Source organism: Sturnus vulgaris, chromosome 1 (genome assembly GCF_052056855.1).
Source record: "Sturnus vulgaris isolate bStuVul1 chromosome 1, bStuVul1.hap1, whole genome shotgun sequence".
In the NCBI taxonomy this organism is placed as follows: Eukaryota; Metazoa; Chordata; class Aves; order Passeriformes; family Sturnidae; genus Sturnus; species Sturnus vulgaris.
This window is the reverse complement of record NC_142243.1, coordinates 156,262,088-156,276,703: the sequence shown is the minus strand read 5'-3', so window position 1 is coordinate 156,276,703 and position 14,616 is coordinate 156,262,088. Positions and strand designations below refer to the sequence as shown.

Genomic DNA, 14,616 nt, shown 5'->3' with positions numbered 1-14,616 from the left:
GAGGGACGACCTCCCTGTGCACCACCACCACCACTAAGGGGGACCCACAGCCCAGTACCTCCTCTGCCTTCTGCTGCAGCAGCGCCGCCTCCTGCTTCAGCTTCTCCTTCTCCTTCTCCAGGTCGGCGATGGCCTTGCGCAGCTTTTCCGCGTCCTCATCGCTCTGGTGCCGCTGGATCTCCAGGGTGTGCACCATCGTCATCTTCTCCTGCGTGGCCAGCTCAGTCTCATGCAGCCTCTCACTGATCTCCTCCGCCTGCTTCTTGAACCGCTTGGCTTCCTCCTCGGCCTTGGCCTGGGCCATGCTCATCTCGGCCACCTGCAGCTTGAGGCGCTCGGCCTCAGCCGTGATGTCCAGCTGCCGCCGGCGCTCGGCCTCCAGCGTCTTCTGGAAGCCCTCGGTCTCCTCAGCCAGGCGCTGCTGCATCTGCTCCTTGTCCTCCTGCAGCTTCTTGGCGTGTTCCTGCGCCAGATCCTTCTGCTTCTGCAGCATTTCAGCCTCCGCCCGCAGCCGCGTGGCCTCCTGCACCGCCTGCATCTTCTCCTTCAGCATCTTCTCGGCCAGCGCGCGCTGCTGCGCCAGGTCGTCCTCGGCCAGCTGCCGCATGCGGGCGGCCTCCTGCGCCTCCACGCTCAGCCGGGCCACCTCCTCTGCCACCTGCTTCATCTTCTCTGCCTCCTCCGCCAGGAACTTCTGCGTGTTGTCCTTGTCCTTGAGGATCAGCGCCTTGTTCTCCTCCTCGATGCGGCTCTTCAGCTTGGCCAGCTCCTCCATCTGCACCCGCACCTTGAAGAGCTCCTCCTCCACTTGGGCCTTCTGCCGGACGGCGTCTGTCACCTCCTCCTTCAGCCGCTGCAGCTCCTCGTCCAGGATGCCCTTCTGGTGGTCCGTCTCATCCAGCTGCAACTTCACCTTGGTCAGCTCCTGCTCCACCTGCGCCTTCTGCCGCAGCGTCTGCTCGGCGAACTTCTTGTGCTTCTCCATCTCGGCGTCGGCCAGCTGCTTCTGCCGCAGGGCCGCCTGCTCCGCCTGCGCCCGTTTCGCCGCCTCCAGCTCGGCCTCCTTCCGCAGCTTCTCTGCGTCCGCCTGGGCCTGGGCCTTGGCCTGCGCCTCCTCCTCCGCCCGCTGCTTCAGCCGCTCAGCCTCCTCCACGCGCTGCCGGGACAAGCTGGCGTCCTGCTCGGCCTTGCCCCGGGCAAACTCGGCCTCCTCAGCCGCCCGCCGGGCCCGCTCGGCCTCCTCGCGCAGCCGGTCCAGGAGGCTCTGCTCCTGCTGGCGCGTCTGCAGCAGCTCCTGCTCCTTCTGCTGCACGGCGGCCAGGTGCGCCTTCTCCTCCGCCGCAATCCGCTTCTGCGCCGCCTCCCGCGCCAGCTGGATCTGCCGCTCCGACTCCTTCTCCGCCAGCTCCTTCTGCCGCCGCGCCTCCTCCACCATGGCCCGCAGCCGCTCCACCTCCTCCAGGGCCAGCCGCCGCTGCCGCGCGGCCTCCTCCTCGGCCGCCAGGATGGCCTGCACCTTCTCTTCGGCCTCGCGCCGCCGGCCCTCCTCCTCCAGAGCCAGCGCCCGCTGCCGCTCGGCCTCCTGCTCCGCCTGCTCCCGGCTGCGCTGCACCTCCTCCGCCTCCCCGCGGATGCGGTTCAGCTCCCGCTCCAGCTCGCTCTTGCCAGCCGAGGCCCTCTCGAAGCTGGCCTTGAGGGCGCGGATCTCCTCCTCCACCTGGCGCCGCTGCCGCAGGGTGTCCTCCACGAGGCCCTTCTGCCTCTCCAGCTCGCTCTCCGAGGAGCGCTTCAGCAGGGCGATCTTCTCCTCGATGTCCTGCTTGTGCTGGGCCGCCTGCTCCTCCAGCAGCTTGCGCTGGTAGGCCTCGTCCTCCGCCAGCCGCCGCAGCCGCTCGTTCTCCGCCTCCTTCTCCTTCAGCGCGATCTCCGCCTCCGCCTTCAGCCGTGAGGCCTCGTTGATGGCCGCCAGCTTCTCCTTCAGGATGCGCTCGGCCTCGGCCCGTTGCCGGCTGGCCTCGTCCTCTGCCAGCTGCCGCTGCCGCTTGGCCTCCTCGGAGAGGGCGCGCAGGCGGGCGGCCTCCTCGGCCAGCTCCCGCAGCTTGTTGGCCTCTGCCTCCAGCCGCTGCTTGGACTTCTCGCTGCTGGAGCGCGACTCCTCCTCTGTCTTGGCCTTGCTCTCCAGCAGCACCTCCATCTCTGCCCGCAGCTTGGCCAGCTCCTCCTCCAGCTCTTTCCTCCTCTGGATGGCCTCGTTTACCTCCCCCTTCAACCGCGAGAGCTCTTCCTCCAGGAGCAGGCGCTGCTGCTCCCCGTTATCCATCTCCGCCTTCAGCCGGATCAGCTCCTGCTCCGCCGCCAGCTTCTGCTGAGCCGTGCCCTCTGCCAGCTCCCGCTGCTTCTCCAGCTCTTCCTCGGCCAGCTCCTTCTGCCGCAGGGCCGCCTCCTCTGCCTTGGCGCGCTTGCGGGCCTCGCGCTCCGCGTCCTCCTTCTGCTTCTCGGCCTCCTCCTGCGCCAGCGACTTCTTGTGGGCCACCTCTTCGGCCTGCAGCCGCAGGCGCAGCGCCTCGTTGGCCTTCTGCCGCCAGCGCTCCAGCTCCTTCTCCGCCTCCTCCCGCGAGCGCTCGGCCTCCAGCTGCTGCCTCTTCAGCCGCTCGGCCTCCTCCTGCAGCTGGGCCACCACGTCGTGCTCCTGCTGCAGCGACAGCTCCAGCTGCGCCGTCTTCTCGGCGAAAGAGAGCCTCTTGCTCTGCAGCTCGGCCTCAGCGCTGCGCTGGGCCACCTCCTGGGCCACCTGGATCTGCCGGTCCTTCTCGGCCTCTGCCTGCCGCATGCGTCGCTCGGCCTCCTCCGCCTGCAGCCGCAGCTGCTCCAGGTCTGCCACCGCCTTCTGCTTCTCCCGCGCCGCTTCGCGCTCGGCCTGCACCTTGCGCTTCAGCTCCTCCTCCGCCTCCCGCTTCTTCTGGCTCTCCTCCTTCACCTGCCGGCGCAGGCGCTCGGCCTCCTCCTGCGCCTGCCGCTTCTGCCGCTCGGCCTCCTCGGCACGCGCCCGCAGCTCCTGCAGCTCCGTCTCGGCGCCTTCCCGCTGCTTCTCGGTGCTCTCCAGCTGCAGGCGGATGAGGCGGATCTCCTCCTCCACCTTCTTGCGGTTGTACTCGGCCTCCTCGATCAGCTTCACCTTGGCCTTGATCTGGTGGTCCGAGTTCTGCCGCAGCTGCATCAGCTCCTGCTGGATGTTCTGCTTCTGCTGCTCGGCATCCACGGCCACCACCTCCCGCCGGGTGACCTCCTCCTGCATGCGGAGCTGCAGCTCCCGCGCCTCCGCCTCTGCCTGCGCCTTGGCTTTGGCGTGGGCCTCGGCCAGCTGCCGCTGCTTCTCCAGCTGCGCCTCCACCTCCGCCAGCCGCTTCCTCTCCTCCTCTTTCAGCTTCTCGGCGGCTTTCTGGAGGGGAAAGAGGGTGCAGGGGACAGAGAGGGGAGAGAGAGACAAATCACAAGGGATGCGATCGCGCCGTGGAATCGATGCTGGCCCAGCCACGCACCGCCGAGACGGCGGAGGGGCGGCAGATGCGCGTGGAATGGCTTCGGCCTTTGGGCCACGGCACGAGCCGGTGAGGCCAGCTTCCAGAAGACGTGTGGCATGACAGGGGACACACGAGAGCACAGGCAGACAGGCAATAGGAGCCAGACAGCAGCGCGGGAAGCCACGTTCCAGAGAGAAGGGACAGAGAGCGAGCGGAGCCCAAGCGATGACGACGGTGCGAGCAGCGTGCACATCACCACCATGGCTCCCCCTGCCAGGTGCCGGGGGCTGGCACAGACAGCCCCTGCCGTGGGCAAAGGAGAGGAGAGGAGAGGACAGGAGAGGAGAGAGACGGCCGGAGCAGAGCAGAGGGGAGCAGTGCGAGGGCGGTGCCGGCAGAGCCTGCCCTGCCGGGAAAGCCTCAACACGAGAGAGCAGTTGAGCTGGTTCTAAGCCCTGCCAGCCCTCTCCAGGCAGCTGGGAGCAGGCTGTGCCAAGGGGCCAACGCAGCTGGCGCCTGCCTTGGGGCCGTGCCGCATGCACCGTGAGCGAGGCCCGGGCACAGGCAGCGCATGCAGGGGAGCCAGACCCACAGCGGACCCCTGGTCCTGGAGCAGCACAGACGAAGAGGAGGGCGAGGAGGAGAGGGCGAGCCGTGGGGGAGGCGGAGGGTGCCGCGGGGAGAAGGCATGCGCAGAGTGAGTACCTGGTGCACGGCTGCCAGAGTCATCCTGGTTTTTTACCCTCCATTAGATCCCCACCAACACAAATATTCCCCAAGAAAAAGCACTGGCAAAGCGGCTCCAAGGGCAGAAACCAAGAGTTAGAGAGGTTACCCCGCGCCAGGGCCCGCGGGCCAGCGCCCAGCACAGCAGCATGCGCAGGCAGGTGCTGACTGCACCGCGTGTATCTGGGAAGTGCCTCCTACCACCAGTCACACCAGAGCCCCCAGGGCCCAGCGCCAGCCTGGCTCGGACACCGCGGCACACAGAGCCAGCAGCCTGGCTACCAGGAGCCCAGCAGGGAGCAGGAGCTAGGGGGGCAGTGTTAGTGATGGGGCTGGAGCCGTGGGCCAGTGTCAGTGATGGGGCTGGAGCCATGGGCCAGTGTCAGTGATGGGGCTGGAGCCACAGCCACGGGCCAGTGTCAGTGATGGGGCTGGAGCCACGGGCCAGTGTCAGTGATGGGGCTGGAGCCACAGCCACGGGCCAGTGTCGGGGCTGGAGCCATTGTCCAGTGTCAGTGACGGGGCTGGAGCCACGGGCCAGTGTCAGTGATGGGGCTGGAGCCACAGCCATGGGCCAGTGTCAGTGATGGGGCTGGAGCCACGGGCCAGTGTCAGTGATGGGGCTGGAGCCACAGCCACGGGCCAGTGTCAGTGATGGGGCTGGAGCCATTGTCCAGTGTCAGTGACGGGGCTGGAGCCATGGGCCAGTGTCAGTGATGGGGCTGGAGCCACGGGCCAGTGTCAGTGATGGGGCTGGAGCCACAGCCACGGGCCAGTGTCAGTGACGGGGCTGGAGCCATGGGCCAGTGTCAGTGATGGGGCTGGAGTCACGGGCCAGTGTCAGTGACGGGGCTGGAGCCACGGCCATGGGCCAGTGTTAGTCATGGGGCCAGTGTTAGTCATGGGGCCAGTTCAGGCCCCGTGAGCCGCGTTCCTTTGGGCACACAGCCGGCCATGCTGCCCTGCTCCCCTCCCTACCTCCTCGTCCTCCAGCCGCCGCAGCGTCTCGGTGATGAACTTGATGTACTGGGTGGTGAGCGTGGTCAGCTCACTGAACTGCGTCCGCAGGTCCACGTACTGTGGAGACAGGGGGTCAGCAGGAGACAGGGGAGCTCGCCCACGGCCCACCAACACCCCAGCAGGCATGGGGCTGCACCCCCAGGGCCACCCCTTCAGTGAGCAGCCAGTCCCCAGGGGCTGCAGGACATCCCAGGCCAGGGACAGGGGCAGCCAAGGGGCTGCAGGACATCCTGGGCCAGGGATAAGGAGACCCCACCCGGGGCAGGGAGACCCCCCCTTTGGGGCAGGGAGACACCCCCCCCCAGGAGCAGGGAGACTCCCCCTTTGGGGCAGGGAGACCCCTCTGGGGCAAGGAGACCCCTCCCAGTGGCAGGGAGACCCCCCCCCTCTGGGGCAGGGAGACCCCCCCAGGAGCAGGGAGACCCTCCCCCCGGGGCAGGGAGACCCCCTCTGGGGCAAGGAGACCCCCCCAAGGGGCAGGGAGACCCTCCCAGTGGCAGGGAGACCCCCACTCTGGGGCAGGGAGACCCCCACTCTGGGGCAGGGAGACCCCCCCTCTGGGGCAGGGAGACCCCCCCTCACCTCCTGGATGATGCTGTCCGACGCCGACTGCACTTTGGGCTTCTTGGCCGGCGACGCCATGGGCTCCACCTGTGCCTTGAAGCTGACGAGCTGCAGCTCGTAGTCCTGCCCAGGACAGAGTGATCACAGCTCTGCGACGAGCCACGAGCCCCCTGGCCACCGTGCTGTGACCCCAGCCCCGCAGGACACCGTGCTGCCTCGCCAGCCCCCCTCCAAGCCCGGCCCCCAGGCTGTGGGCACACCTTGATGGCGTCGATGTACTGCTTGGCGTAGCGCTGGCACTCCTCCACCTTGTCCTTGTGCTGCTCACACTCCTCCAGCAGTTTCTGGGGAGACACGGGGTGGGGGGGGTGAGCCCAGGCAGCCCACGGCCACCCAAGAGCACAGCTCACCCCGCCATGGCCGGGGTGGCCAGGAGCATCACTCGCCCACTGGGGATGGACAGGAGCACCCCTTGACCCATTGGGGATGCCCAGGAGAGCCCCTCACCGTGCTGGGGTTGCCCAGGTACATCCCTTGTCTATTTTGGATGGCCAGGCACACCCCTCACCCTGCTGAGAATAGCCCAGGAGCATCCCTTGCCCCATTGTGAATGCCCAGGCTCACCCCTCATCCTCCTGGCGAATGCCCAGGAGCTCCCCTTGCCCCACTGGGGATGCCCAAGAGCACCCCTCACCCTGCTGGGGATGCCCAGGAGCCACTCTTGCCCCATTGGAGAATGCCCAGGAGCTCCCCTTGCCCACTGGGGATGCCCAACAGTACCCCTCACCCTGCTGGGGATGCCCAGGCTCTCCCCCTTGCCCACTGGGGATACCCAGGAGCCCCCCTTGCCCCACTGGGGATACCCAGGAGCCCCCTTTGCCCCACTGGGGATACCCAGGAGCCCCCCGTGCCCCACTGGAGATACCCAGGAGCCCCCCGTGCCCCACTGGGGATACCCAGGAGCCCCCTTTGCCCCACTGGGGATACCCAGGCTCCCCCCTTGCCCCACTGGGGATACCCAGGCTCCCCCCTTGCCCCACTGGGGATGCCCAGGCTCCCCCCCTTGCCCCACTGGGGATACCCAGGCTCCCCCCTTGCCCCACTGGTGAACACCCAGGCTCCCCCCGTGCCCCTCTGGGGATACCCAGGCTCCCCCCCTTGCCCCACTGGTGAATACCCAGGCTCCCCCCTTGCCCCACTGGGGATACCCAGGAGCCCCCCGTGCCCCACTGGGGATACCCAGGCTCCCCCCTTGCCCCACTGGGGATACCCAGGCTCCCCCCGTGCCCCACTGGTGAACACCCAGGCTCCCCCCCTTGCCCCACTGGTGAACACCCAGGCTCCCCCCGTGCCCCAGGGCCAGCACAACCTTCTCCTGCAGCAGCTGCTCCCTCACAGCCCGGCTGTCGGTGATGGGCACGGCCTGGATTCCCTCCTGGCGCTGCCGGGCGTCGCGGATCCACTGGCGCAGGGCGTCGCAGCTCTGCCGGTAGTAGCCCAGCTGGCGGCCCAGCTGGTCCAGCTCGCGCTGGCGCAGGTCGGCCTGGCCCAGCACGGCGTGCCAGCGCTCCAGCAGCTGCTGGACCCGCTCCCGGTAACGCTCCAGGTCCACGTCGCGCTCGCTGTGCCCGCGCACCATGCGCTCGTTGACGTCCTTGGCCTTGCCGAGGTCGGTCTCCAGCGTGCTGAAGAAGGGCTGGTGGCTCTCGGCCTCCGCCCGCAGCCGCTGGGGAGGACGGGCAGCGGTCAGGGCTGGCCACCGTGTCCCCAGCCACTCCCCCTCCGGCTCCCCTTGGCACCCCCGGAGCCCCCCGGTACCTTGAGCTCAGCCTTGCTGGCCTCCAGCTCGGCCAGGTCAGCCGGCACCGCCTGCACGTCCTTCAGCTGCTGCTCGTACTTGCGGAGCAGCTCCTCGGCCCCCTGAGTGCTGCGGATCACCAGCCCGATGGTCTTGAGCCTGCGGGGCAGGGGCCGTGTCAGACGGGACGGGCACGGGAGGGGAGTGGGAGCAGGAATGGGATGGGAGCAGGAGTGGGATGGGAACAGGAATGGGATGGGAACAGGAGTGGGATGGGATGGGAGCAGGATGGGAGCGGGACAGCTCAGCAAGAGCAGCCCCCACAGACCCAGCAGGGAAAGAAAAAGGGGAAAATGGAAAAAAAAAAAAAAAAAAGGGAAAAGAGGAACAAAAGGAAGAAGAAAAGGAAAGAGAAGAAAGGGAAAGAAACGGAAAAGGGGGAAAGGGAAGAAATGGAAAGAAACGGAGAGGGAAGAAAGGGAAAAAGAAGGAAAGGAAAGGAAAGGAAAGGAAAGGAAAGGAAAGGAAAGGAAAGGAAAGGAAAGGAAAGGAAAGGAAAGGAAAGGAAAGGAAAGGAAAGGAAAGGAAAGGAAAGGAAAGGAAAGGAAAGGAAAGGAAAGGAAAGGAAAGGAAAGGAAAGGAAAAGGGAAAGGAGAGGGAAGAAAGGGAAAGAAACGGAAGAAAAGGGAAGAAGAAGAAAAGGAAGAAAGGGAAGAAAGGGAAAGAGAAGAAAAGGAAAGGGAAGAAAAGGAAAGGTAAAGAGAAGAAAGGGAAAAAGAAGAACAGGAAAAAAAGGAAAGGGAAGAAAGGGAAGAGAGGGAAGAAGAAGAAAAGGAAAGAGAAGAACGGGAAGAAAAGGAAGAAAAGGAAGAAAGGGAAGGCGTGCTGGCTCTCCCCAGAGCCTCCCCTCTGCCCAGGCCCGTGTCCAGCCCGGGGGGCACGGCGTGGCAGTGCCAGGGTCACTCACTTCTCCAGGTAGATGCTGGACAGGCTGTACACCTGCTCCATCTTGCGCAGCGTCACCTCCAGCTCGGAGCGCAGCACGGGCGCCGAGCTCGGCTGCTCGGGCTGTGCCAGCACCTGCTCCGTCTTCTCACTGACCTTGTCCAGGTCCTTCTGGATGCCCTCCAGCTCCAGGTGTGTTTGCTGCAGGCAAGGGATCCCTCATCAGGCCTCGCTGGCTGCAGCCCCGACTGAATTCTCCCCTCTCCCGGAGCCCAGGAGCAGCAGGGGGAGGCTCTGCAGCCCGCGGGTGAGGGGGGACAGGGGAGGGTCGGGAGGGATATTGGGAAATTCCGCCTGGAAAAGGCAGGGCAGGGTGGAGTGCCAACCCTGGAGAGGTTTTACAGCGGGTGCCCGAGGCCAAAAAAGGACTGGAACTGAATTTCTGTTCTGTTTGTTGTGGATTTCAGAGCTGTTGTGGGGTTTTGTCTTGCTAAATATAATAGTAAAGAACTATTAAAGTTATTATTGGAGTTATTATTGAAGTTATTATTGAAGTTTAATAATAACTTTAATAATAACGTCAAGAATAAGTTATTATTAAAGTTATTCCTATCCCCGTGTCATCGTCTGCCAGCCCCCTTAATTCCAAAATTAAAATACTGTGGGGGGAGGGAGTTTCCGTTCCCCATTTCCTGCCTCTCCTCAGCAGATACCTGTCTGTCACACCAGGACTGTGACACCTGGGGACACGAGGACTCGGGGGGCTCTGGGAGCTTTTCCAGCCCAAACCAATCCCCAGGCCCACGCTGGCACTGGGGTGCCCGTGTGTGACAGGTGTGTCACAGGTGTGTCACAGGTGTGTCACAGGTGTGTCACAGGTGTGTCACAGGTGTGTGACACTGCCACAGGCGTGTCACGGGTGTGTGACAGGTGTGTCACAGGTGTGTCACGGGTGTGTGACACTGCCACAGGTGTGTCACAGGTGTGTCACAGGTGTGTCACAGGCGTGTCACGGGTGTGTGACACTGCCACAGGCGTGTCACGGGTGTGTGACAGGTGTGTCACAGGTGTGTCACGGGTGTGTGACACTGCCACAGGTGTGTCATAGGTGTGTGACGGGTGTGTGACACTGCCACAGGTGTGACAGGTGTGTAACACTGCCACAGGCATGTCACGGATGTGTGACAGGTGTGTGACACTGCCACAGGTGTGTCATAGGTGTGTCACAGGTGTGTGACACTGCCACAGGCGTGTCACGGGTGTGTGACACTGCCACAGGTGTGACAGGTGTGTGACACTGCCACAGGCATGTCACGGGTGTGTCACACGTCACACACGTCACATACACGTCACACACGCGTCACACACGTCACACACGCGTGTCACGTCACATGTCACACACACGTCCCAGTGTCAGACCCGTGTCCCCCCCGTGTCCCCCCCATGTCCCAGTGTCCCCCCCCGTGTCCCAGTGTCACACCCGTGTCCCCCCCCGTGTCCCCCCGTGTCCCAGTGTCCCCCCCCGTGTCCCCCCCGTGTCCCAGTGTCCCCCCCATGTCCCAGTGTCCCCCCCCGTGTCCCCCAGTGTCGCACCTGCTGCTCCGCCTGTCGCTGGCCGCACTCTCTCAGCGCGTCGCTCTCCAGGGGCAGGCGCAGCCGATGAACCGTGCGGCTCTCGCAGCTCTCGAGCTGCAGCCGGATGTCCTTCAGCTGCGAGATGTAACTCCTGCACAGGGACTCGTCCTGCTCTCCTGCGGGGACAGCGCGGGGACACGGCTCAGAGCGGGGACAGCGCGGGGACAACATGGGGACAGCACAGGGACAGCACAGGGACACGGCTCAGAGCGGGGACAGCGCGGGGACAGCGCGGGGACAGCGCGGGGACAGCGCGGGGAGAGTGTGGGGACAACACGGGGACAGCACGGGGACACGGCTCAGTGCCCTGGGACACCAGGGAGACACCACGGGGACCCATGGTGGGGACAGGGGATTCAGGGATGGCTCAGCACCCCGGGCACACCCTGGGGACACCCCGGGCACACCCCGGGCACACTCTGGGGACACTCCAGGGACACCCCGGGCACACTCTGGTGACACCCCGGGCACACTCTGGGGACACCCCGGGCACACCCCGGGCACATTCTGGGCACACCCCGGGCACACTCCGGGCACACTCCGGTGACACCCTGGGCACACCCCGGGCACACCTCGGGCACACCCCGGGCACACCCCGGGCACACCCCAGGGACACTCTGGTGACACCCTGGGCACACCCTGGGGACACCCTGGGGACACCCCAGGGACACTCTGGTGACACCCTGGGCACACTCCGGGCACACTCCGGGCACACCCCGGGCACACTCCGGTGACACCCTGGGCACACCCCGGGCACACTCCGGGCACACCCCGGGCACACCCCGGGCACATTCTGGGCACACCCCGGGCACACCCTGGGCACACCCCGGGCACATTCTGGGCACACCCCGGGCACACCCACCCTTCTCCACGCTCCGCAGCAGCAGCTCGTATTTCCGCCTGCAGGCGCTGTACTCCCGCTCCAGCCGCTGCCGCTCCTCGGCCTGGAAGCTCTGCCCGTCCCGGCTCTGCTGCACGAACTCCTGGAAGTGCCGCTCCAGCCTCTGCAGCACCTGGCGCGACTCCTCGGCCGGCAGCGAGCGGAACTGGGGGGGGACACGGCCACGTCAGCGCCCCTGGGACCCCCCTGGGACCCCTAAACCACACTGGGACCCCCCTGGGGCAACCTGGGACCCCCCTGGGGCAACCTGGGACCTCCAAACCACGCTGGGACCCCCCCTGGGACAACCTGGGACCCCCAAACCACACTGGGACCCCCTGAGCCAACCTGGGACCCCCAAACCACACTGGGACCCCTTGACCCACGCTGGGACCCTCCTGAGCCACACTGAGACCCCCCAAAACCACATTGGGAGGCCTGAGCCAACTCGGGACCCCCAAACCACACTGGGACCCCCCCCTGAGGCAACCTGGAACCCCCAAACCACACTGGGATGCCCCTTGAGCCACTCTGGGACCCCCCCCCCCCCCAAACACACCAGGACCCCTGAGCCACACTGAGACCCCCCCCCCCAAACCATACTGGGACCTCCCTGGGACCCCCCAAACCACACTGGGACCCCCCCCCAAACCACACTGGGACCCCCCAAACCATACTGGGACCCCCTGAGCCACGCTGGGACCTCCCTGGGACCCCCCGAGACCACACTGGGAACCCCTGAGCCAACCTGGGACCCTCCCAAACCATACTGGGACCTCCCTGGGACCCCCCAAACCACACTGGGACCCCCCAAACCATACTGGGACCCTCCCCAAACCACACTGGGACCCTCCCAAACCACACTGGGACCCTCCCCAAACCACACTGGGACCCTCCCAAACCATACTGGGACCCCCCCCCAAACCACACTGGGACCCCCCCCGGGTCTCACCGTGACGTGGGTCCAGGACTGGACCTGCTGCATGTCCCGGGTCAGGCACTGCCAGGCGCGGAGGCTGAGCAGGTCCTGCTGCAGCTGCTGCCACAGCCCCTGCAGCTGCTGCTGGGAGCTCTCCAACCTGCGGGGACGAGCAGTCAGGCAGGGGGGACACACCCCAGGGGGGGGCTCAGGTGGGGGGGGGGGGACAGGGTCACCTGCGCCCACCTGTGCACGGCGTCCAGAGCCTCCTTGTTGGGGGGTGGCAGGAGGAAGCAAACCGAGGGCACCACGGCCTCGGTGCCAGCGGGGCTCAGCACCCGCCACTGCTGCGGCTGGGCGTGGTTCAGCAGGGCACAGGTGTCGTTCTTGTGCAGCGTCACCTGTGGGGCACGGGGAGGTCATGGTGTGCACCTGTGCCTGCCCCATATGGCCCGGTGTCCCCCCCCTATACCATCCAGTGTCCCAAAAATATTCCCCAGAGTCCCCAAAATATTCCCCAGTGTCCCCCCCATACCCCCCAGTGTCCCCAAAATATTCCCCAGAGTCCCCCCGATACTCCTGAGTGTCCCCAAAATATTCCCCAGAGTCCCCAAAATATTCCCCAGTGGCCCCCCACGTTCCCCAGTGTTATCCCCCCCAATCCCCCAGTGTCCCCCCATTCCCGTGTCCCCCCCATTCCCGTGTCCCCCCCATTCCCGTGTCCCTCAATCCCCCAGTGTCCCCCCCATTCCTTTGTCCCCCCAAATTCCCGTGTCCCCCCCCCATTCCCCAGTGTCCCCCCCCATTCCCCAGTGTCCCCCATTCCCGTGTCCCCCCAATCCCCCAGTGTCCCCCCCATTCCTTTGTCCCCCCAAATTCCCGTGTCCCCGCACATTCCCGTGTCCCCCCAAATTCCCGTGCCCCCCAATCCCCCAGTGTCCCCCCCATTCTTTTGTCCCCCCAAATTCCCGTGTTCCCCCACTCCCGTGTCCCCCCCATTCCCGTGTCCCCCCACTCCCCCAGTGTCCCCCCAAATTCCTGTTTCCCCCCAAATTCCCGTGTCCCCCATTCCCCAGTGTCCCCCCATTCCCGTGTCCCCCCCCAAATTCCCGTGTCCCCCCCCAAATTCCCGTGTCCCTCAATCCCCCAGTGTCCCCCCCATTCCTTTGTCCCCCCAAATTCCCGTGTTCCCCCATTCCTTTGTCCCCCCAAATTCCTTTGTCCCCCCAAATTCCCGTGCCCCCCCATTCCCGTGCCCCCCAAGTTCCCGTGTCCCCCCCACATTCCCGTATCCCCCCCCATTCCCGTGTCCCCCCATATTCCCGTGTCCCCCCAAATTCCTGTTTCCCCCCCCCATTCCCGTGTCCCCCCCATTCCCGTGTCCCCCCCCCATTCCCGTGTCCCCCCCCTTCCCCAGTGTCCCCCCAAATTCCCGTGTCCCCCCCCATTCCCGTGTCCCCCAATCCCCCAGTGTCCCCCATTCCCAGTGTCCCCCCCAATCCCCCAGTGTCCCCCCTCACCTCCATCTGTTTGTAGTCACAAACCGCCTGGATTTGGGGCCGGCCCTGCAGGGGGTCGAGGGGCTGCGGGGTTTGAGCTGCACGATGGTCCTGGCACGGCGGGAGAGCCCCCCCAGCTGCGCCCCCAGCTCTGCCAGCTGCTCCTTCTGCTCCTGGGGGGGCACGGTTGGGGCACCTCAGCATTTGGGGCGTCCCGTGGGGCTCAGGGCTCTCAGAATTTTGGGGAGATACTGCTTTGATTTTTGTGGGTTTTTTTTGTTTTTGTTTTTGTTTTTTTTTGTTTTTTTTTGTTTTTTTTTTAGGGCACTCAGAAGTATCTGGAAGTCCCAAAGGTTTTGGGAGCTCCTGGGATTTTTGTGGGGGGGTCCCAGGAGTTTGGGGAGGGGGTTCTGGATGTGTTGGGGTCACCCCACGGGTGGAACTGGGGGAGGCACCCCGGAACTCGGCAGCTGGAGCCCTCAGGGGCTGCTGGGGGACTGATTTTGGGGGTCACCCTGGGAGCTGCCGTGGGGCTGGGGTCACCCTGGGGGTCTCCCCGGATTCTGGGGGGGTCACTGTGGGGTTTGGGGGTCACTGTGGGGATTTTCCCGGATTCTGGGGGATCTCCCTGGGGTCTGGGATTCACTGTGAGGGTCTCCCCCACGGTCTGGGGGGTCACCCTGGGGGTCTCCCCGGGTTCTGTGGGTCACCCTGGGGGTCACTGGGGGGATTTCCCCGGATTCTGAGGTGTCACCCTGGGGGTCACTGTGGGATCTCCTCAGGGTCTGGGGGTCACTATGGGGGTCACCCTGGGGCTCTCCCCGGATTCTGGGGGGTCACCCTGGGGGTCTCCCCGGGATCTGGGGGGTCACCCTGGAGGTGCCCTCGGGTTCTGAGGGTCACTGTGGGGGTCTCCCCGGGCCTGGGGGTCACTGTGGGGTCTGAGGGTCACCCTGGGGGTCTCCCCGGATCCTGGGGGGTCACCCTGGGAGTCTCCCCAGGGATCACTGCGGGGTCTGGGGGTCACTGTGGGGATTTCCCCGGGTCGTGGGGGTCTCCCCGGGTCCTGGGGGGTCTCCCCGGGTCCTGGGGGGTCTCCCCGGCGGTGT

General features: G+C 65.7%; 1 protein-coding gene across 1 annotated transcript in view; it reads right to left on the bottom strand.

Annotated features, from left to right (window-relative positions):
• PLEC (plectin) overlaps nt 1–14,616 on the bottom strand; it is a 47,002-nt gene that overhangs the window by 6,968 nt on the left and 25,418 nt on the right. Inside the window, 13 exon segments of the mRNA XM_088180725.1 lie at nt 59–3,439; nt 5,226–5,324; nt 5,850–5,954; nt 6,092–6,175; nt 7,201–7,557; nt 7,650–7,788; nt 8,597–8,775; nt 10,168–10,325; nt 11,072–11,255; nt 12,042–12,168; nt 12,255–12,409; nt 13,529–13,581; nt 13,584–13,680. Coding sequence (XP_088036851.1) covers nt 59–3,439; nt 5,226–5,324; nt 5,850–5,954; nt 6,092–6,175; nt 7,201–7,557; nt 7,650–7,788; nt 8,597–8,775; nt 10,168–10,325; nt 11,072–11,255; nt 12,042–12,168; nt 12,255–12,409; nt 13,529–13,581; nt 13,584–13,680 — 5,118 coding nt within the window.